Raw genomic sequence first — 22,460 nt, forward strand, 5'->3', positions numbered from 1 at the left:
GTGAAGAAGCTATAAAGCTGGTTCTACATTAGTCGCATCGCAGCGTCGCAAGCGTTGCGGCTAATCAACATCAAGCTAGCTCGACTCTGATTGGATCATAACTCTCGCGACACGCTTGCGACGCTGGCTGCGTTCAGCAGAACGTTTGTTTTGCAACAGTTGGAAGTTTCCTTCGCGCTGATTGGATCATACTTTTAGATCTAGAAGAATGATCCTATCTCAGCAGACAATCATAAAACGGTTGCAAAACTGTTGAGTCTGCTGAACGCAGCCATTGCGATACGACTAATGTAGAACCAGCTTAAAGTGCAAGCAACGCGAGTCGCGAACAGACCAATCATAGGCTACGTTTACACCGTGCATTTAGGCCGCGGCCTATACAGATGTCTTTGGCTGCGTTCAGCAGAATGTTTATTTTGCAACTGTTGGAAGTTTCCTTCGCGCTAATTGGATCATACTTTTAGATCTAGAAGAATGGTCCTATCTCAGCAGACAATCATAAAACAGTTGCAAAACTGTTGAGTCTGCTGAACGCAGCCTTTGTTTATCCTGTATATTAAACAAAGACACCTATCGTATAGGTCGCGGACTAAGCGCACGGTGTAAATGTAGCCAAAGATGATTGGTTCTTATCTTTTGATCCAACCAATCACCGATAGCTACTTGGCTGCTCGTGTTCTTGCCATTTAATTGCTGCAGCCAATCAGAGCTTGACTTTTTAGTCCGCCATTTTTAGGCAGATTTGGTTTCAATTTTCAATATGCCTGCTATGACAGTAAAACTCAGTTTCATGTATAATAAATAATCAATTCTCTATTCGTAATTACTTATTTATTACTTATTTATTTCACTTTATTTATATTAGAACTTGATCATTTGCAATCATTTCAAATCTTATGCCAAGCGCGCGAATCGTATGTTGTTTTAAAATGGCGGAAATTAAGGTCAGCGCGTTGCTATCAGTTGCTATGCGCAAACTTGTTTAGTTACGAGCACACCGAAGCACACCGTACAGCATACTTATCTACTTGATTTGCATCATGCTACAAAAGTAGCGGATAATTACAACATAAGTAAATCTGATTGATATCAAATTTCGAAAAATCCGACAAATAATTGACAACATTGGAGGTTTCGTCGTGGAAAATTATCATTGTTTTCTGGATCAATTTCGCACGGGATGACGGGTTGTTGCGTCCCCGGTTGCAACAATTCGAACAGAAAGGGATTTTTGATGAGAAACTTTCCTTCAAATCCTGATCGGAAAAAACAGTGGATTACCAGTATTGGTAGACCGAATTGGACACCCAGTGCGCACAGTCGAATATGTGAGGTATGATTTATCTGAATTTTTATTGTTACTATATTTGTAGATTGATCAACGATTCTGTCTATTTGTATTATTTGTAAACAGATACATTTCACCAAAGACATGTGGGAGAAAGACCGTTGTGATGGCAAACGCAAACTAAAGTATAACGCTGTACCTGTGATTTCTCCTCCTGTGCCACACAATGTATCTGTGCCACAAGATGTTCCTGTGCCGCAAGATGTTCTTGTGCCGCAAGATGTTCCTGTGCCACAAGATGTTCCTGTTTTATCAGAAAATAGCAATAAAAACAACAATGTCGTGAATATGCTTATTGCAAGCCTGACAAATGAAGGAAATGTTGAGATAAATTATCAGTATCAGTTACACTCAGACAATATTAAGCAATTAAACGATAAACAACCAGAAGATCTTTTAAGTATGTTCACGAACGTTCAGGAAGAGATAGACTGGGAGAAACGATGCCAGGAATTGAAGCAGCTGCTGGCAAAGAGCAAAAGTAAGTGTGAGAAACTTGAAGACACTATGAAGAAGCGCGAAGAATTGTTTAACAAGATAATAAGAAAGAGTTACCTATACAAGATAAGATCAGAGAAACGTTTGAAGAAATTGAGGCAAGAAAATCAAATTTGCAACAAGTTAAAAAGTAGATTAAGAGAAGTCTTCAATGAAGATCAGGTTAGGGTTCTCACCAATCCAAAAATGAGCTGCCGAGAATGGTCCGATGAGACAGTTAAACGAGCTATTCAGTTAAGACGTGCATGTGGTAGTGTTGGATACCAACAGATTCTAGATCAACATATTCCTTTCCCTTGTGAACGAACGCTTCGAAGGAAAATACATAATGTTGAATTAGATAAAGACACTGAACATATTATAACCGAAGAAGCAACTAACTTGTTTAATGACAAGGAGAAACTACACTGAATGGTACAAATTGCTAGCTGCTTTGTCGCTTTCTTGGTTGTTTAACATTGTTGGGTTATATGTATATTCGTTTTTAACCCTTTAAAACTGATCCGGGTTCAATTTCTGGTCCAGTTGATTATATTAGATAGCTCTCGTTTCAAAGGAGAAGACACTCCTCCACTTTTTCTATGGAACTGATTGTGGGTTTGTTGAACCTATTCAATCATATTGTTGCAGAGCTAATGGTGGATATGTTGGACCTATGCAATTATTTCTTTATATTATATCTTTGAATTTTGTGATTAAAATAAACTTAGTGTTTATTCTCTTTTACACGAGTTGCCATTTTGGTTTCTTGAAATTAATTTTGTATCATATATTAATCATAAAATTAATTACGTGTTTGAATAAATGGGTCTCAGATTTAGCGTCAGTAACTGGCATATGGCATAGAAAACAACTTAAAGCCTGTATCAAACTATAAATTGAAATTGAGATTGGATTGAAATTTAACCATTCAGAAGAAAGAAAAACCAATATTAAGTTTAGTAAAATTTGCTTTAATTGGTCAAATTTAATCTCAATCTCAATTTCTAGTCTGATACAGGCTTAAGATTCTTTAGTATGATTAGTTTCTATATTTAGGCCCGGTTGCACTAACGTTACTTTAATTTTAAGCGAGGCTTAAAACTCTTTGTCCCTGTCTCTTTTCGGTGAACTTTAAAACGAGACAGAGAAAATTTTTTAAATCTCGTTTAAAATCAAAGTAATGTTGGTGCAACCAGATCTTAGATCCATTTAGAAACTAAGAACAAACAAAGTAGACAAAGCAACTAGCCAAGGAGTCGATTGTGTACCTTGAAACAAGATTAAAATTACAAAAGCGAGTAAATTCACTAAAATATTTATTATTTCATTGGTCAATATATCTAATAAATTTGATTATTTGTAATTTTCACTAGTTTTCACTTCCTTTCAAGATAGATAATCGACTGACTGTTCACGGAGCAGTTGAATACGATTGATTAATATATATAATACATATAATATAATATATATATAATATATATAAATGTCATTTTAGAAGATAGAAATCAATACATTGTTAATAACAATTTTATATTAATATCAAGTATTATTTCTAACGATAATGGTGTAAAAAGCATATATTTCTGTATTTTTAAAATTTAAATTCTACAGATGATGGATGTATACATATTCCAATTGAGAATCAGAGAATAGTGCAACCATATAATGCATTAGGAGAAATGGAAAACACTATGAATAAACATTATGCTTCCATTGAAATAAATGATAAAAATAATAATATACATATTATTATTTAAAATTATTTTCATTTTAATTCTATTTATTACCTCTTTCTATAATATTACCTAAAAAATATATACTCGAAAACGATTTTTCTAGATAATTTTTCCTGGAGTGAAAAAGCTGTCTTTTTAATGCTGGAAGAGTACAAAAAAAGGGCTGAACGCTTTAGAAATCCTGAAAACAAGAAAAAGCGACTTTGGCAAGAAATATCTGACGAGATGACAAAATATGGGTATAAAGTTAAGGCAGATGTAATAGACAGAAAGTTTAGGAATTTGAAGATGAGATATCTAAGAATAAAGAATAGTGACAAAAAGGAAACGTCAGAATCTGGTAGAATGTCTTGGATTTATTTTGACATTATGTCCGAAATTATTTTTGATAATAGAACAGTAAACTCAAAATAATGGCATCAACTGCATTTTTTAATAATGATAATGATAATAATAGTCAGAATGAAACTGAAAAGATTGTTAGATTTGAAAATGCTATTCTTTCTGAGAATTTAAGTGATCGAGAAAACGAAAATGTTTAACCGATCTCGTCTACTAGTTGAAATATCAGTATTTCAAGTGTTTTAAAAAAAATGTACAAAATAAAAAATTTAGAAAGAGAAATAGGGTTATAGATAATTATAGAAAAAGATATATAGAAATAGAAGAAGAACGAATTAAGGAATTAAAAAAGATAAGAGAAGCTATAGAAAAAAATAACAATACAAAAAGAAGAAGTATAGAAGTTAAGGCAGTACTTGTTAATTTAACAAGAAAATCTCAATAATATTTTTTATTATTGCTCTTAATACTTTTTGCTCGATAATAATTCGCGATCAAAATTTTAGTTCTTTATACCTAGGCCTTAGTTTCAGTTCCAAAGATATCTAATCAAATACAGTATAAATATAAGTAAGAAATTTCCATATTTTGTTAAAAAAATATTTTAAAGTATTCTAAAATATTTTAAATGTTCTCTACTTGGGCAATAGAGTTTATCATTACAATGGGTGCATTCAGTACTACAACCGCTCACTGAGTGCTTAGTGAGCGCTTGCATCTTATTGGCGTATTCCGTTAGAACTAAAAATATAGACCAAACAGATACAAGAGCTCACTGAGCGCTCAGTGAGCGGCTGTAGTACTGAATGCACCCAATGTGTTTTCATGATAGCTAGCCAATTGTGAAGGAATTTGTTTTATAAGAAAAATTTGTTTTGTTTTGTTTTTAATTCCTTATTTTTTTATAAATCTTAATAAATATGTATTTCTTTTATGCGGGGTCTACAATAGAAGTCGTAGCGGTCGTAGGTTCTTAAGTTGTAGAAAATTGACCAATCACAGTCGAATATGAAAAAAATAATCAACTGTGATTGATCAATTTTCTACTTAAAACCCTACGACTGCTACGACTTCTATTGTAGATCCCGCATTAGTATTAAATGATTAGATGTATTATTACAAATACAAAAAATTTACATCAACATACGATTGTTGCAGAAACCGAAAAATATTAGTTTATAAGAATTTTAAAAGACTGTGTTACATTTATTTTCTTATTTTGTAACATCTATGGCTGTTTTTTTATTTTTTATTAAGCATACAGAGTACTGGCTTAGTTTTTAATAACTACTGTATTTATATTTTGGAAAATGTTTTCTAATTTTTTTACTTTATTTTATTTAAAGAAATAAAATAATTACAAATATATTTTATATTTAGAAATTATCTAAATATTTATAGTTAACTTTATTGTAATATTGAGGTTATATAATTTTTTTCTATTGCAATCCTACTTCTATAAATATTAACAAATTGAAAATCAAAATAACTTCGTTTGTGGATAACGAAATTTGTGGTTTTTAATTCTAAAATGTAATTTATTTGCGTTATTTGTATTTCAATTTATTTCAAAATTGTGTTAAAGAATTTTCTAATTTTCTCTGGAATAAAGATACTTTGAAAATCTAGGAATTCCCAGAGAATTTACAAAATTTTAAACCTAATATTATTATGATATATAATATTGTGAAAATTTTTCTCATAATTTTTATACGAATTGAAACACTTCTCAGAAAATCTACATCTTTTCTCAGAATTTTTCATACAAGTGAATTCTGAAATTTCTCATCCCATAATTTTAAAAAAATATTTTTCGATTTTTTAGATTTTATAACATTTCATCAGAAATTATACTTACAAAAACTTCAAGAAATCTGACGATATTTCATAAGTATTAAATATATATGAAAAATTCTGAGAAAAGATGTAGATTTTCTGAGAAGTGTTTCAATTCGTATAAAAAATGTGAGAAAGTTACAAAATTATACAGAAATTCTGAAAAATTATATGAAAAATTCTGAGAAAAATTTTCACCAAGGATGTAATATTAAAATACAAAAGTATTGAAATATCAAAAAGAAAGGGCTAGGAGCCAAAGGTCAATCTACATGGTCTAAATTAATAGTAAAATAAACATAACACAATAAACTTTAATAACTGCTGGCAATAAACAATACAAACGTTTCGATCTCTGTCGGATCATTATCAATGTTGGAAATGAATACAAAAACAAAAAAATATAAAATTATAAATTAGAACTTCTCTCTCATCTCGCAGTACTTTCGCTAACATATGGTACGATGCGAAATCGGCAATGTGTTTCTCCGTTGTAATGTATGATTTCTGTTGAAAAACATAAGTCGTACAGAAAATATAAAGTCGGTAATATAAAATTTAAGAAATATAAACTAATACATATACAGAAAATGATAAAGTCAGTAATATAAAATAAGAAAACAAAAGTATTGATTTTCATGTTAAAGAAAACTTACAACGCAGCAATTTTTTTATTTTGTACACATTTTTAATAGTTCCAATAGAATTCGTTGTTGTGAAATTTGTCTCTGTTATTAAAAATAATAATATTAAAAATATAATATTTTAAATATTGAAGCGGTTTAGAAAGATATTTTTTCAAAACGAGCATTCATTTACACTTTTTCTTAAATGAAATATTTTAATACATCAATACGATAGAGAATACGCCATAAGCGGACAAATATTTTAAATCTTTTGTATCTTCAAATGTCGCGGTCGATTTCGCCATGTTCTTTCAATTTGGACTAATTTGTTGAGGGTCTAAAATCTCGGCAAGACTTGTATTTCTGTATATGCCAACTGTTCGATGGACGAACAGAATAGGCAACAAGCAGCAACAAGTACCCGGAATTCAAGTTTTACGTGACGTTTGTTCACTTTATTCGTAATTCGTTTCGTATTACTGTCAGTTACTGCGACATTTTCTTAAAAAAGACAGTTGTAGGGCTACTTCAAAATGGGGAAACGCCAACATCAGAAGGATAAGATGTGAGTTGCATTATTGTTCTTCATACAATCTTGCATCCTGACTATAACAAGGTATCTCGCTTTTGCTTTCCAATCATTTGACAAGCTTGCAAATTCCTTCAGGTACTTAACGTACACGGAGTGGACGACGTTGTACGGCGGAAGAAAATCGGGAACGAATCTGGAAACGAGCGAGGAGAAGACGTTCAGGCGGTTGCCGTATGATCATTGTTGCTTGTCTCTTCAGCCCTTCGAGTACCCTTATTGCGACCTGCATGGCAACGTGTTTGAGCTAGAGGCTATTTTGCAATACATAAAACAGTATAAGCACAATCCCATAACAGGGAAACCACTGGACGCCAAGAGCCTAGTCAAACTGAATTTTTATAAGAATTCGCAAGATGAATACCAGTGCCCTGTTCTTTTCAAATTATTTACAAAACATTCACATATTGTTGCTATTAAAACTACAGGAAATGTATTCTCCTATGAGGTAAATGTATAAAGTATAATATTTCTATTCTTTTATTTCACTTTAGAGGCTATTTTGTTTTTTTTTTAATCTAATATATTTGTGTATAAAAGAATTATTCTTTCAGGCTGTTGAACAGTTGAACATAAAAACTAGGAATTGGAAAGATTTGATGAGCGATCAGCCATTTACTCGCAAGGACATTATTACAATTCAGGATCCAAATAACGCAATGAAATTCAATCTGTCGACATTCCATCATATTAAAAATAACATAAGAGTGGAAGACGAAGGTAGGCTTCTCATTCAATAGATTCAGTTCAACAGAAATGGATTTTATAGTTGACATATATTCTATTTTTGTAAGTTATATATGTATGAATGATATTTTTCAGAGACAGTGAAAGAGAGGAATAATCCAAACGCAAAGTTAAAAACCGTATCGGCAGAGACCAAGGAGATCCTGATTGAATTGGAAAGAGACTACAAACCGGCAAAGAGTAGCGAGAAAGATGAGTCATCTGCACAGAAGGCTGACAAATTTAACGCTGTTGGTATATCATTCGCAAGAAACTTATATTGGCTGCGCTTAACAGAAAAAGCAACTTTGCAACTGTTGTCAAATTCTTTAATATGATTGGTTTATACATTTAGATCCAGTGAGGAACTTAGGGCAAGATCACAATCATATTAAAGAATTTTATAATAATTACAAAGCTGCTTTTTCAGTTGAACGTAGTCATTATATAGAATATTGAAGTAATTTTATTATTTATTGGTATATAGGCACATTATTCCACTGGCGCGGTTGCTGCAGGATTCACTTCAACGATAATGCCGGCAGAAACTACACATCAGGCAGCTGTAATTGCAGAAGATTTAGTGCGATACGAGAGAGTTAAGAAGAAAGGTATGTTATCGCAATTGCGCTGATCATTACTCAAACTCGTAATCAAAATAATTCTTATTTTCATTTATCTGTTTTTTTTCGTTCAGGATATGTAAGATTATTCACGAACTTCGGGACTTTGAATCTGGAACTTCATTGTGATCTGATTTCGAAAACCTGTGAAAACTTCATAAAACACTGCCAGAATGGTTATTACGACGGTACAAAGTTTCATAGGTCGATACGAAATTTTATGGTAAATATATTGAGTGCGATGATGAGTCTTTTAACTTGAGTGCATTTTAAGTACAAGAATTGTACTTTGCATGTTTTTTTTTATTTTTCTATTTTAACTTCTTTATTTTATGCAGATATTTCGTTTTTCCATAGATCCAGGGCGGTGATCCAACCAATACGGGTAACGGCGGCAAGTCCATTTGGGGCAAACCGTTCGAGGACGAGTTCAAGTCGAATCTGGTTCATCAAGGTAGGGGTATTCTGTCCATGGCAAACTCGGGGCCAAACACCAACGGATCCCAATTGTAAGATCGAACAGAAAGATAAAACAAAGGACTTGCATTTCGCAATCGTGTTGTTTTATTAATATACTATTATTGTCGTTTCAGTTTCATCACATTTCGATCGTGCAGACACCTCGATCGCAAACACACAGTCTTTGGGAAGATCGTTGGAGGTCTGGACACGTTAAACGCGATGGAGAAGGTAGAGGTGGACAATAAAGACCGACCGATAGAAGATATAGTCATACAGGATGTCCAGGTTTTCGTGGATCCTTTCCAGGAAGCTGATGATCAGCTCGCCGCGGAACGAATTGCCGAGGCGGAACGATTGTCTCAAGAAGCGAGTCAGAACAAATCGGCCGACAAAAAGAATGATACTCAGAAGGTCTACCGATCGGGCATAGGAAAATATGTGAAATTGGAGCAGGAAAAGTAAGATCTCTGACGTACTTTCATTGTGAACCGAGATTTGTTATTTAGTATTTACGCGGCGTTTAATCCGATTTTCAGATTGGACAAATGGGAGGGGAACTCGGAGCCTGTGACAAAGAAGAAGAAAGTCTCATCACAGTCATATGGAGATTTCTCCTCCTTCAACTTCTAATAAATTTATTAGAATAATTAGAATATCAAATGTATATAGCACATGTACATAGTCTAGTTTATTATACATATAACTTTCCTGGCAATTTGCCATACGTAAAGCCTCTGACATATTCGAGTTCTTATTGAAGAGCCAAAAAACGGAAATCAAACATAGTTGCTGATGAAAAATGGTAAGGAACATTGAATATTATGTTACATATATAAATATGCGATTCCCTCGATTATTAAAAATACAACCTTTAAAAATAAAATTGCATTTTTGTCAATGAGAGATTGAATAAAGAATATTTATTAATTGAGGACACTCATTTCTTATTGGAAAAATGCGCATATATTTTAGTTTTGAGTTGAATTTTGATTTAGATTTGAACTGAATTTAAAATGTCTCGTACTGGATTACTCGATTAAAATGAATAATACTTTCTATCAAGTAGATTAACTTTGGTTTAATAAGTTTAATTTACTCTTTATCCTTTCATTTAAAACTAAAAAACATAAAAGAACATAATTTTTAGAATATAATTCTTAGAACTCGAAGCAAAAAGTAAAACTAAGATTAAAGTTTATCTGTATTGGTAAAAACGAGCATAAATCTCATTTTTCTATATGTATCAAAGTAGATTTATAAATTTAACCGAGACAGTTAATTTAAATTGGCATAATTCGTACTTTTTTATATTTCTGAACAAAAATCTGCGATCAGGTATGTTTAGGGGCTCGGCGATGCCTAGAGTGGCTACTGGGGAGGACTGGAGCCTCCATGTTTGACGTTTGCGGCGCGCGGGCGTGCGAGTCGGAGTGGAGCGAGTTGTCCATGGTTGTCCAACGCACGACGGTGACAAGGACCGCGTTCTCTCGGTGATCGGTACGACCTGTTCGGGTGGGTGGAGGTGGCCGCGGTACCTCGGAGTTTCGTGGGACGGAGATCCCGGCTCGCATCATGGACGATCTGGGTGAGTAAAAGTCGGAAAATTCCAGCCAGACGCCGAGTTAACCTCTCACAGGCGCGCCTAGCCTGTCATAAGGATGACGCGAGGATACTGCTACTCGTCGATCCGTGATAGGATCACGTTGGCATCCGCATCGCCGAGTGTCGATGAAACCGGATCTCTTTCGTCAAGTGACACTTAAAAGATGTTTTCATTCGGGCCTGTCAAAGGCGATTACTGGAATCGAGGTTACGTTTTCTTCTTTTTTTTTATATCAAAGATCTCGGTACTCTTTGAGATGTATATATTTGTTTGCGTTCGCCAGGCACGTTGATACCTGTCAGCATTCTGGAGCGCGTTTGGTACCGTTACGTTGTCATTAAGAATATTGACAGTTTAAGATGCATTTCTTTTTACGTCTTTCAGGAATGTTGGAATTTATTGATACAAAGGCCTCCTTAAGTGTTCAGTGAAGATATCATTGCTTTGAGACGCGCGTCTTCGAGATTAGAATACTTGTACTGTCATTCAGTAATGAATATCTATATTTTTTTTATATTGAAGTCGCAAGAAATGCAAGAAATTAATTTAAATTAATACAGGAAAGAATAATTTTGCTGAAATAGATATATAGATATAGATTTGAAAGTAATTTTGATAAACCATCAAAATAATTATATATAGGATAGATATATAATTCAAAAGTAATTTTGTTGAATCATCAAAATAATTATAGGACGCTCAAATATAACGAATGACGCTGCAATAATTTCAGACATTCTAATAATCAGTTTGAACATCCTACACAATTATTTTGATGGCTCAGCAAAATTATTTTTGGATCTATAGTTAAATTTTTATATACTTCGGCAAAACTATTTTTTCCGTGTATAATTAAAAATAATTATATTAAAAATTATAATATATAATTTAATACATAATTTCAAATATATATAATATATACACATTTAATATATAATATATACCATATACAGCGTGTTCCATTTTAATGTCCCACCCCAAATAACTTTCTTATTTTTGATCTTAGAAAAAAATGTTTCAGACAAAAGTTGTATGACTTTAAGGGGGACATAAGATGGTGTCATTAGCTTGACTTTGAATAATTGCTTAAAGGTCATGTGAGAAGGTTACCTTCAATTTCTTAAATGGAAACCCTTATTTCTCATTGCATATTCTTACGTAGCTTACCTCGATAGCTTTCCAAAACACTATAATAAAATATTTTTTCATCAAGTACTTTTTTAATTATGATGCTCGAAAGTTACAGTACCTCCGGCATTTGTTAAGATCAAAGCCATTGGAGGTTGTACATTTTATTTTCGTTTTTACACTAAAAATTCATTTTAATGTAAAAATGAAAATACGATGGCCTTGATCTTCACAAATGTTATCCAGTTCACGGTCCTAAACAACATTTAAGAAGTTTTAGTTTTAGCTATCGGTCGAACACCTTGGATAATGCTAAATGCCGGAGGTACTGTAACTTTCGAGCATCATAACTAAAAAAGTACTTGATGAAAAAATATTTTATTACAGTGTTTCGGAAAGCTCTTGAGGTAAGCTACAAGAATATCCAATGAAAAATAGAGGTTTCCATTTAAGAAATTGAAGGTGACCTTTACGTGACCTTCAAGTAACTATTCAAGGTCAAACTAATGACACCACCTTATGTCCCTCTCAAAGCCATACAACTTTTGTCTGAAATATTTTTTTCTAAGATCAAAAATGAAAAAGTTATTTGGAGTGAAACATTAAATGGGACATCCTAATAATTTTAAATTATATATGATATATATTATGTATTAAATGTATAATATATATATATTAGAAATTATAATTATATATGTTATTTATAATTTATTTTAAATTATATATACTATATACTAATACATCTTGAACATAACGACACCGAGGGAGATTAATTCTACACTGAGAAAAAATAGCCTAAATTTAAATAAATATTTACTTAATAAAAAGAAGTGATTGTTAAATCAAATTAATGTTTTTTTGTATCAAATAAATATATTTTTATATCTAATAAATATTTATTGAAATTTGGGATATTTTTTTCTCAGTGTATTCGTGTACTCTCTGAACGACTCTTTCATACGTTTTGCCGGCAATTCTCCCGACTCGTTTCCAATTTGCTAACATCACGAATCCTCATAGAGATTCGTGGATAAAGCATGCTGAATATTCACGAGAATGGGGGAGAAAAGCTGCGAGAAACTGGAGGGGCACGGTCGCGATCGCGACTATTATCTTGTACTCCTATATGGCGAGAAGGCCTCGTTGCATCAGTGTTATGCCAACTGTACATTAGTTTGTCACGCACTCGTTATGGTACCGCAGCTCGGTACATTTGTGACGTGAAACGGGACATTTCACTTTACACGCGCTGATCAGAAATGCGAGACGTCAGGCGCTGAAAGGATAATCTCGAGCAAATGGAAAGAAATCCCTTGTGTATGATACGAACTTGATGAACTTAGAGTCATGTGATTTATATAAATTAGAGATGAAATGTATTAGTAATGTGTTTCGAGTTAAGTGTGAAAGAGCCGCATTGGGTTTTCCAATGAGAATATCTGAATGTGAATGATACTTCTGCATCGTTTTGCTTTTCTGGTCGACGTCTAATGGTTGCGGTTGTTAACATAGCGATACGATAAAAAAAGATCCTACTATACCGCATATACTTTGCCGTTTAAACGCATGTAATCCTAAAATCGTCGGTGTGCAAGAATTTAATCACTATTCCCTATAGGAAGAATTGGGTCATATATTTAACACTGATATAAAGAAGACATCATTCTAACTATAGAATATTAAAATTATTCCATAATAATTTGCGCCGTTTAGTCGCGCTGACTCTCATTAGTCTACTTTTATTTATTTTTGTATGTTATTTAATCTACTATTAAATCCACATCCATATTTTGTAGAGTAGGTACACATTAGATCTCTTCTCTGTGGTTGAACTAGTGTACACTTTTAAATTTAGGATTTAAAGGGATTTAAAGTGCTATATATTTGATATTTGGCGAAAGCCAGAAAAAAGTTCTAGTGTAGTCTAATATAGGAAAAAATAGACCTAATGTTATCCCAATTGAACTGCCCTTAAATGATGAGACTTCTTTAATTAAAAATGATTCCTTCGATCAAATATCGTATGTGACGGAATGATTCTTTCTCGTGAGAGATCAATGTCGTGTAATTCGCAAAACGCGCTAATCTTTAGGGGTCGACGGGTATTCGCGTTGATAACACGGTAACCCTGATAACGATGGCAATGTCAGCATACTCGATATCTGATCGCCGAGATATATTTTTATTTCTTTTCTTCTTATATTTTTATTGCTCTGGAAATAAATCGATGGGTATGAATTTAGTTAACCCTTCGAAGTTGACGTCAAAATCTGTAATATATATAGCTACTGACGTTGAATCTGTAACACCCTCACGGTTTAGCTGTAAATATCCGAAGAAACTAAATACAGATCTGAAAATAATTTTATTTGGAACATCAAAGTAATTATGTAGAATATATATATATATTTCTATGTGCAGAAGCCACTAGATATTATGTTCCATCAGTGTCTCTCTCTTTCTCTTTCGTGGCGTCTCGTCTTTCTATATCTACATTTGTCTTCTCTTCGCTATCCATTTCCCTCTCTTTCTCATTCTGCTGCACCTGTCTTTTCCGCAACGATTTTCTTTCCTCTTCATCCGTCTCACTTTCCACAAAAGTGGAGACAGTGGCCAAGACGAAAGAGGTCGAAAGAGAACTCTCTCTATGACACTGGGCGCGGGTGAGCGCCGGAAATATACCCGCGCGTGGAATCTCGTCTTGCTCTTGTTCGCCGGCGTTCACCAAGCCGGCACCGTCACCAAAGAGCCGCGCGTCGTCCGTGTTGCTCGTGGCAGTCGCGACAAATTTCCCGTCGCGCGTTCTCCGCCGCGTGTCAGCGTGTCTCATTACTCGGAAATTACTCGTTCCGGAAGGAAATCGCGCCGCTGCGCCGAATCGCTCGTTCATTTCAGCGGATAATCCATCACGGGGATGCCTCAGTGCAAATTCCGCTGCGGATTCGTATGATCGCGTAGTTACACTCTAGTCGGGTGTTCCCTTCCGAAACTCCCCATCCGAGAACGAATCTCTTTTTGGCTTCTAGTCTTGAATATCATTCAACTGCGTTGTTAATTGGAAAATACATTTTCCGCAGAAGATTGAGAAACGGTCATGTATTTTCTGAGAATTACAAGTTTTTGAAACGAAAGCCATAGTTACCCTTCAATCGTTCTGATGAAGTGTGAAAGGTTTAAAGTCACCCTCTACGAAATGTGTTATAATTGTCGAGTAAATCATGTTGCTGACGTGCATTATCACGATCTATTGATTTACTCGAAGAGAGCTTCGCGAGATGACCCCAGTGAAATTTACACGGTGTTAAAATTAGCCTTTGGTCCACTTGAACTTTACTAACACAGTTAAGAACCAACTTCTTCTGTTGAACCGTTGTGTAAATCATTTCACTCAACACAGTGCTTCGGGACGCTTCATTTCTTCCTTATACTCTTACTTCTATTATAAATCTAGAGTTCGTTGCCCCTCGTGGTCGCAAAGACCGATAGGAACAGACATTTATTCTCATGAAATATCTGCGTGATTGATCACTATTGAGAGATCTTGGAAGAAGAAATATAATTTGAATCATATTCATTTATGGAAAGAACGACTTTACTGAAGTATCTAAAAATTCAGCTAGATACAGATTCGAAAATAATTGTGTAGGACTCAAACTGCAATGATTGTTAGAATGTTCGAACTTTTTGCAATATTGCTCGTCATGTTTGAGATTCCTTAGTTATTTTGATGGACAAAATTATTTTCAGATCTATAACTAGTTAAATTTTTAGATATCTCAACAAAATTATTTTTTCCTTGTTTTGCTACACAAGGAAAGTTTCTTAATTTTTTCCATCTGTTATATTTTTTACTATATGCAAGTTTTTCTATTTTAAACAGCCCCATAATTTATATTATTATTGTTATTATAAAATTAATTATATTTTATATGCGAGTAGAAATCTCGAAATTTATTTAAAAAAATAAAATCCCTCGTTATTAACTTGTAAGTTGGACATTTGGGAAAGCTGGTCTTCCATCACGCTAACTCGTTAAATTAGCATCAATTCGCCGTCACGCGTCAACGAATATCGTAATTACTTCCCCGGGGTGGAGGAAAGAGGCTTATGTCACTGTTTACGCGACGATCGCCACGTGAGTGAACACGTGCACGCGTACGCACGCGCATCCAATTCCTCCTACGCAAGTGTGTGCGTGCGCGCGCGAGGATGGCGATGGATCGGACGATGTACGGCAAGGTGGAGCCGGGCGACACTTATCAGCCCTACAGGATCACCATGAAGAAGGGCTCGCCTCCTGGATGTAAGTTTATCAAACGGGGTGTGTCCCCCACGTGAACGCGACAATTACGCAAATGGTGAATCCTCTTTGCGAGAATTAATTGACGCTTTTATAATTGTATATTATTGATCATTTTTATTAACTCGCGATTCCCCACACAGAGAAAAAGATTTCTTTGAATTTAATAAATTTTATTGTATCCAAATAAATTTGTTATTTGGAATGGTCCAAACAAACCAATGTTTAAATCAATAAGTGCGATTGTTTGAATTTGAAACAACTATATCTTTGTCTTAAATACATTATTTGTTTGAAATAAGATAATGTCTATCTTCGACATTCGCGTAAATTCAAATTGTACTGCACAAACATAATTAATATAGCATATAACGCTGTTCATTGAATCCTGTTGTTAGACGTATAAGCCATTGTTTTCGTAATTTCGGCCAAAAAATATAATGGTTGTTCTAAGAAGGCAATTATTTACATGGATTTCTATCATAATCTCTACCATAACTTCTATCAATATATTTTGCCATTTTCAAACAAATAATTTGTTTCATTGCTTGTATTCATTGTAACCAAATAATATATTATTTGATTAAAAGATATTACTTCAAATAATAATGTTATTTCTGTCAAACAATAGAAGTTTCTCGAATGAAACAACAAAATTTGTATTCAAACAAATAATATTTCGTACAAGCATATGTTGTTTCAATAAGACAAATTTTAGTCAAATAAATAGGAATACTAAATCCATAGAAACCTTTTTCTCTGTGCATTGATCGACTAATTAGATATTAAAGATTTTTTTATTAGTAATAACGTCAGTATCGAGAGTTGAAAATTTACAAGCGAAGGATTTTAATCGATTTATAAATAAAGCTCTAAGGCCGGTATTTTTAGTCGGATCTTATATTTAAGACCGTCTTAAGTACAGTCTTAAAATGTCATGAACCAACCAGAGCTGTATTAGTATCTTAAGACATTACTTAAGACGGTCTTAAAATAAGAACGGACTATGAATATCGCTCTAAGATTCATGTTTTGCTACTGTAAGATGTAATTTGAAATTGTTTCGATCGTTAATAGTTGTTTAGCCACCCTATTGAAAGACATTTTGATGACTAACATTTATATTTGTAATTAGAGCGGTTACTAAAAATTATCGGTGTTCTTGGAGTTAGTTATAAGTTGCTCTGTCGAAAACAGGCGAAGCTTTTATATGTTGGGAATTATTCGATTCAGAAAATTACTAATGCAGTATATGAGAATCACTGCATTAGAAACTGGCGTATCATTTCGTGCACTATTTGATTTAAATAAATAAATTATTCTATACTATATATATTGATCCTTAAAAGATTTCGTGTTGTTATGAGTTTGAGTACCTTTTCATTCATCGCTTATCATCATCACTCATTCTTTTTTTTAGGATAAAAAAATTACGTGACTGATAATTCGGTCATATTAACCTTTTTATTGCTACACTGAAAAAAATCTCTGGTTGAAAATGAACGAACTATTAGATTCTGATCGCATCAATCAGAATTCTAATCAAGATAACCAGATATTTAATCATGATGACTAGAAATTCGATTGATATGATCAGAATCTAACTGGTTCGTCCAACCAGAAATTTTTCTCAGTATAAAAACAAGTGATGTATGAAAAGTTAAGAGTTATCAGTGAAAGGAATTACGGCCGTGATTTAAATCTATTTTGAAGTATTTTGCAGTAACTCAGACACGCCGATGTAAATGACGCGATGTGAAAGAACGGAATTAATTTCTGAATGTATTACGAGAACGTGTCCGAGGATATTATCTGCATTTACGGATGGCTTACGTCCCCTGCTTATCTCAGACATGATGCAATCAGACATCCATCAGAATATCCATCGGCGGTTCCCTCGATCGATCGGCGATCCGGTTACACCCGCATGCAATTAAGCACGCAACGCCCTCGAGATTACCGCAGCATTGCCGGCATGTTCTTTGACGATCGCTCGTACAATCGCCGTAAATTCAAGGTGAACACCGGTGCGTAGGTATCTCCTCTTCCTCGATCGCTCCTCGAGGGGATCCGCACCTCCATATGAGGTCAGCCTCACGTAGTTTCCACCTCCTACGCTCGCTCGCTCGCGGCGCAAATATGTAGGAAGGCACGATAAAGGAATCGCGCATACTCGGTTTAGATACCAGTCGATCGATTGACCGAGTAATCGGTAAAAAAATATTCCGTCCGAGGGAGAAGGATCCGCGTCCGTGTCTTTCGTAATTACTTTGAAATTAACGTCCTTTGCAAACGAGATTTATCAACGTAGGAGACGAGAAGAACTTTTCGAGAAGAGTGTTCTTAATAGTGTTGAAGTATTACACAGTTAATATCGTCACTTTTTTGTTATTATATGGAATTATATGGAATATCGTCGAACATAAAATAGATGGGTTAATCGATTCTGACGTTAATCGCCAGTGCTCGCGTGCGAATTATATGTGCGTTGGTTTGAGAGTTGCAGTGTGTTTTGCGTTTAGAGTGTGATATTTTTTTTTCTTCATCGATCGCTATCCCAATTTACTTGATTGAAGTCTTCCAAATGTCGGGATCTTCCGACATTTTCTCGTCCCCGATTCGCGGTCTGTGTTAGAATCGCATTGTTGGCGAGAGGGTGACGGGAGAGGGCGATCTCACGTAACAGAGATTTCGTAAGCGTGACAGCCTCAACAACAACACGTGGTGCCAGTACCTCCTGGTCCTGCCAGACATCCGGAGCCGATCGATTATCTCTCCGCGACTCATCTCGCTATAGCCCGACGACGTATTCGTGCACGTGTCCGTTTACTCCACGTGTTCAGTTTTAGTAGTACGAGTCGTCGATAGGGAAACCACGATTTTGCTGAAGTATTTAAAAATTTAGCTAGATACAGGTTTGAAAACTTTGTTTTTTTAACTCCTAATAGATATTATGATCTCATTTGAGATCATTTAACAATAGAGGAGACGGTGTGGTATTATGGCCTCCCTTAATATTTCCGCTATTATATAGCAGAATCCTAATGATTACTTATGGAATTATTTGTTCAGTAGCTCGCCGTTACACCATGACGTTAATATACCAATATTCAATAGCCAGCACTTATTAAAACACATTTTTACTTTCAAGTATTTCGTTTCTGAGATACATTTTAGCATTTAATTACACCTACTTCCCCTCATTTCTCTCAAACTTGAGCGTATTATCACATAAATATATTATATATATTTTTAAATGTGTTATTTGCTATTTAACATTTTATTTGACTGTATATATTTTGAGTTATGCAAATTTAAACAATAGCATTTTGCTAATGTGGCTGTCTATGGATATTGATTACTCACGATCTCTTTTTTGAGGTTTTCATATCAAAATAATTATTTGATAATCGATTGTAGCTCTACTGTTAATCTATAGTTTATATTATGTGTACTATTTTTAGTATTGAGCAGCTTATACGCTGAAGTTATGTGAATGTATATACATTCATTTGCATACATTTTAAAATGTTTTACCTTTTTGTTAATTTTGTAATCAAACTGTTTTCTAAACAAAACTAATATTTTAAGGCTATTTTTATGAAAGGTCGCATTACCACCCATTTTTTTCTTCGAGTCATTATGCAATGTCGCCACATTTTTATTAATAATATTCTAAGTAATAAACATTTCGTAATTTTGAGTCCAGAATCGATTCAACATTTTAACGAATGTATAATTGTCAAATTTTAAACTTAAATATTGATTATTAACAAAGTTATTGTGTAAAATGTAACTGGGGTGCCATAATACCATCTTCTCCTCTAGATGTTTTTCTAATGTAACATATTGGACATCCATGGAAAGAATTCAGTGAGTCTCTCATAACAATTTTATTGAATTATCAAAATAATTATGTAGAAGGCTCAAGCTAGAAGATCAAACCTTTTTGCAACATTGCTCATCATGCTTGAGATTTCTTTATAATTATTTTGATGGTCCAACAAAATTATTTTCAGATATGTATCTAGTTAAATTTTTAAATATTTTAGTAAAACCGTTTTTTTTTGTATGATTGTCGTTGATAACGGGGTTTGATAAAGTTGAATGCTTATCGATTTTGTTTGTCGTCGCGACCGTGACTTTCTGACCTCGTGATAATAATCACGTCTATTTAGAGCTCAATTCGACTCTATCAGCGTCGTTATTTCATTGTTCGCGGTTTCATTATTTGCAGCAAGCGAAGATCTAGTAGATCCGCGGTTCTTTTTGCTTTTTCGAGAACTTTATGGATTCAATTCTGAAGTCAGAATAAAGAATTAAAGATTTAATCCTTTATCTACAATCTAAGTGTTTTTTTGTCCAGTCTAAATTTTTTACTATTCTAGGCTTTCAGAAAATATAGAAAAATTTAGGATTTATGCTTTCTAACATCTCTATTACATTACCAAATAAATATTATAAGATATTTTAAGAAGGAGAGAGAGAGAACCGAATTCCGCTCTTTTATTTCGAAAAAATTTGAGAGCGAAATTTCGCTTAAAAAAACTTAGATTGCAGATAGAGAGTTAAATCTAGATTAATATTTTTCGACTTGTCAAGAAGGTCATTTGTAAATGCTGACTCATCAGATCGGATGTCCACACCTTATCTGAGACACGCGACATTTCCGACGCGCAATCACGGTCATGATCGATCAAGAAACAGACACACATTATGCAATTCACGAAAATGAATGGCTGCGTTTCTGGAATAGGATTAAAGGGTTCAGCTAGAGAACGGGTCTAGCTAGTTCTGCTCTAATTTGAGTTTATTTTTACCTCACTGCCAGCAAGTTAGAGCACAACACAGATGTCGTGGTGAATTCAGTTCTCGCGTGATTTACAGAGAATCCGGACGGGAACGGAATTTATCGTTACCGATAACGAACGGTAGATATTTTCGGCCTAACAATCATTACGTCTGTTTACATCCTCGAGCTGCCATCTGTCGTTTCAGCTGTCTGTCGTATATTTCTCGTTGCTTCCTCTCATTAGTAATAATATTTCAAAATCTGATTGGCATTGATAAGAACGCAGGATGGCTCAGAAATCACTTATACTACGCGAGAAACAATTTATACATTATTTATCACAGATATTATAATATTGGAGTTGATGTCGATTTAAGCATAAAAAATTTATGTATTGATTGCAATTTTTGTAGGTTTTTGTATATATGTTGATGTGTATAAAACACACAACATGAGGTTTAATAGGTTGTCTATGAATTTATTTTTGAAGTAATGACTTCTTGGCCAGCCTGTAACAATGTTGTAACATCTCGTGTTTTGTCGTTTGTTCCTCGCGTAGAGAAAGTGCTGCGTGAGTTACTTGAAAACGCGTAAAAATGGCGGATGTGATGAGACCTGTCTCGCCGATTTCACCGGTTCGCTTGGCGACGATTCGACGTCACGCACGGTGGGAGCAATACGTCAGTAAGTATTGAGAAATCGCCTCTAATTAAACCCTAATTCCGACAATATATGTGGCAACGCGCGTCTTGTGATTCATGTCTCCTGTGATTCATCTTTATTTTTTAGTAGCACGGAAATATTTTATGATTTGTAAAAAGGTAAATAAAAGATTGTATATATTTATTAAACAAAGACAAAAAATATTGTTAAATAGAAGACAATTATGATGTAATGTAAAATAAATTTAACAAATTTACTTTCTATAACACACATCGTAAAAATTATCTTCTATTTAACATTATTTTTCCGGAAATTTCAGAAACTTCGGATTATATCATCTTTTCTTAATGTTTACACACCTTGATGTATAATTTTAAGTTCGTCTCTTTAAATAAATATATAAATTTAAGTTGGTCTCTTCTTCGTTTCGCCAAGTTTTGTATTAGCGCTTCGCATTTGGCCGCGATTAGGCTCGCGAGTAATTCAGATTGATGGGAATTTATATCGCGGCAATAAGGAGGAAGATAGTTGCTGTAACAGTGATGTAGTTCACGTCACGGAGTTCTCCGTCCTCCTCTTCGCAGTTTACGCAAGATACGTGCGTGCGTTACGCACCCGCGGTACGCGCAATATTGATGTCCGGCTCGCGGTATGAATCAGCTGTATAAAATAGACCTCGATAAGCTCCGGAGGCTTCGTGCCAGTCCTGAAGTCCCATTCAGACGATTACCCAATGCCTGCTCTCGCAGGCGCACGCGAGGCGCAAAAAAAGATCGCGTTAGCGGAGCGTAAAAACGCAAACGCATCACGCGTGCAACACGCAGGGAAGTAGGCACGAATGCGTCTGAACACGAAAGCCGATCTTATAAATAATTCCGCGAATACTTTTGAAAATTTTACGTATTCGAAATATACTCGCACGCATTATCGATCTTATCGAGATCTTTCATGGTGTCCAGCGGTTCTTGAATATCCTTGGATCCTGGAATTATACTGGAATTTTATGTATTCTGGAAAATTCCTGGAAAACCCCTGAAATTTCAGGGCTGGCCTGGAATTTATTATTCTTTCATTCTAAAAAAGTCAGAGCGTGAAAAAAAGAAATGATAAAAAGAAAAGTTATATTTGGGCATAAATCTTTTCTTAAGGGTGCAATAAGTTACCAATAGAAAACTTGAATTTAATGTCTAAAATAGAACACAGTAA

The 22,460-nt window shown here is 34.2% G+C and overlaps 3 protein-coding genes across 7 annotated transcripts in view; all 3 read left to right on the plus strand.

The window, feature by feature from the left end:
* The first annotated feature begins 998 nt into the window (after nt 1-998).
* On the plus strand, nt 999-2,258 carry LOC108727265 (uncharacterized). Its single transcript, XM_018455318.1, has 2 exons — nt 999-1,333; nt 1,415-2,258. Exons 1-2 carry the CDS (start codon nt 1,181-1,183, stop codon nt 2,255-2,257), a joined length of 996 nt encoding a protein of 331 aa, XP_018310820.1. The 5' UTR covers nt 999-1,180; the 3' UTR covers nt 2,258.
* A 4,457-nt stretch (nt 2,259-6,715) lies between these two features.
* LOC108727307 (peptidyl-prolyl cis-trans isomerase-like 2) lies at nt 6,716-9,631 on the plus strand. Its single transcript, XM_018455382.1, has 9 exons — nt 6,716-6,933; nt 7,036-7,405; nt 7,512-7,677; nt 7,780-7,934; nt 8,171-8,294; nt 8,381-8,529; nt 8,664-8,815; nt 8,900-9,226; nt 9,305-9,631. Exons 1-9 carry the CDS (start codon nt 6,902-6,904, stop codon nt 9,396-9,398), a joined length of 1,569 nt encoding a protein of 522 aa, XP_018310884.1. The 5' UTR covers nt 6,716-6,901; the 3' UTR covers nt 9,399-9,631.
* A 538-nt stretch (nt 9,632-10,169) lies between these two features.
* Pax (paxillin) overlaps nt 10,170-22,460 on the plus strand; it is a 31,072-nt gene continuing 18,781 nt past the window's right edge. Inside the window, exons 1-2 of one of the 5 annotated variants that reach the window (XM_018455377.1) lie at nt 18,142-18,156; nt 21,151-21,275. In XM_018455377.1, the coding sequence (XP_018310879.1) occupies nt 21,188-21,275 (88 nt within the window). In that variant the 5' untranslated portion in view covers nt 18,142-18,156; nt 21,151-21,187. Of the gene's footprint in view, nt 10,354-15,453; nt 15,803-18,141; nt 18,157-20,695; nt 20,731-21,150; nt 21,276-22,460 lie in introns of those variants that run through there. The other 4 variants (XM_018455376.1, XM_018455379.1, XM_018455374.1 and 1 more) reach the window with 4 other exon arrangements.

Source organism: Mycetomoellerius zeteki, unplaced genomic scaffold (genome assembly GCF_001594055.1).
Source record: "Mycetomoellerius zeteki isolate Tzet28-1 unplaced genomic scaffold, Tzet1.0 scaffold48, whole genome shotgun sequence".
NCBI lineage: Eukaryota > Metazoa > Arthropoda > Insecta > Hymenoptera > Formicidae > Mycetomoellerius > Mycetomoellerius zeteki.

Coding starts and splice junctions, on each gene's coding strand:
- LOC108727265 (XM_018455318.1), top strand. CDS start 1,181: ATGACGGGTTGTTGCGTCCCCGGTTGCAACAATTCGAACAGAAAGGGA. Junction 1,334..1,414: donor CGCACAGTCGAATATGTGAG/GTATGATTTATC, acceptor ATTTGTAAACAG/ATACATTTCACCAAAGACAT.
- LOC108727307 (XM_018455382.1), top strand. CDS start 6,902: ATGGGGAAACGCCAACATCAGAAGGATAAGAT. Junction 7,406..7,511: donor GAAATGTATTCTCCTATGAG/GTAAATGTATAA, acceptor TTATTCTTTCAG/GCTGTTGAACAGTTGAACAT. Junction 8,295..8,380: donor CGAGAGAGTTAAGAAGAAAG/GTATGTTATCGC, acceptor TTTTTCGTTCAG/GATATGTAAGATTATTCACG.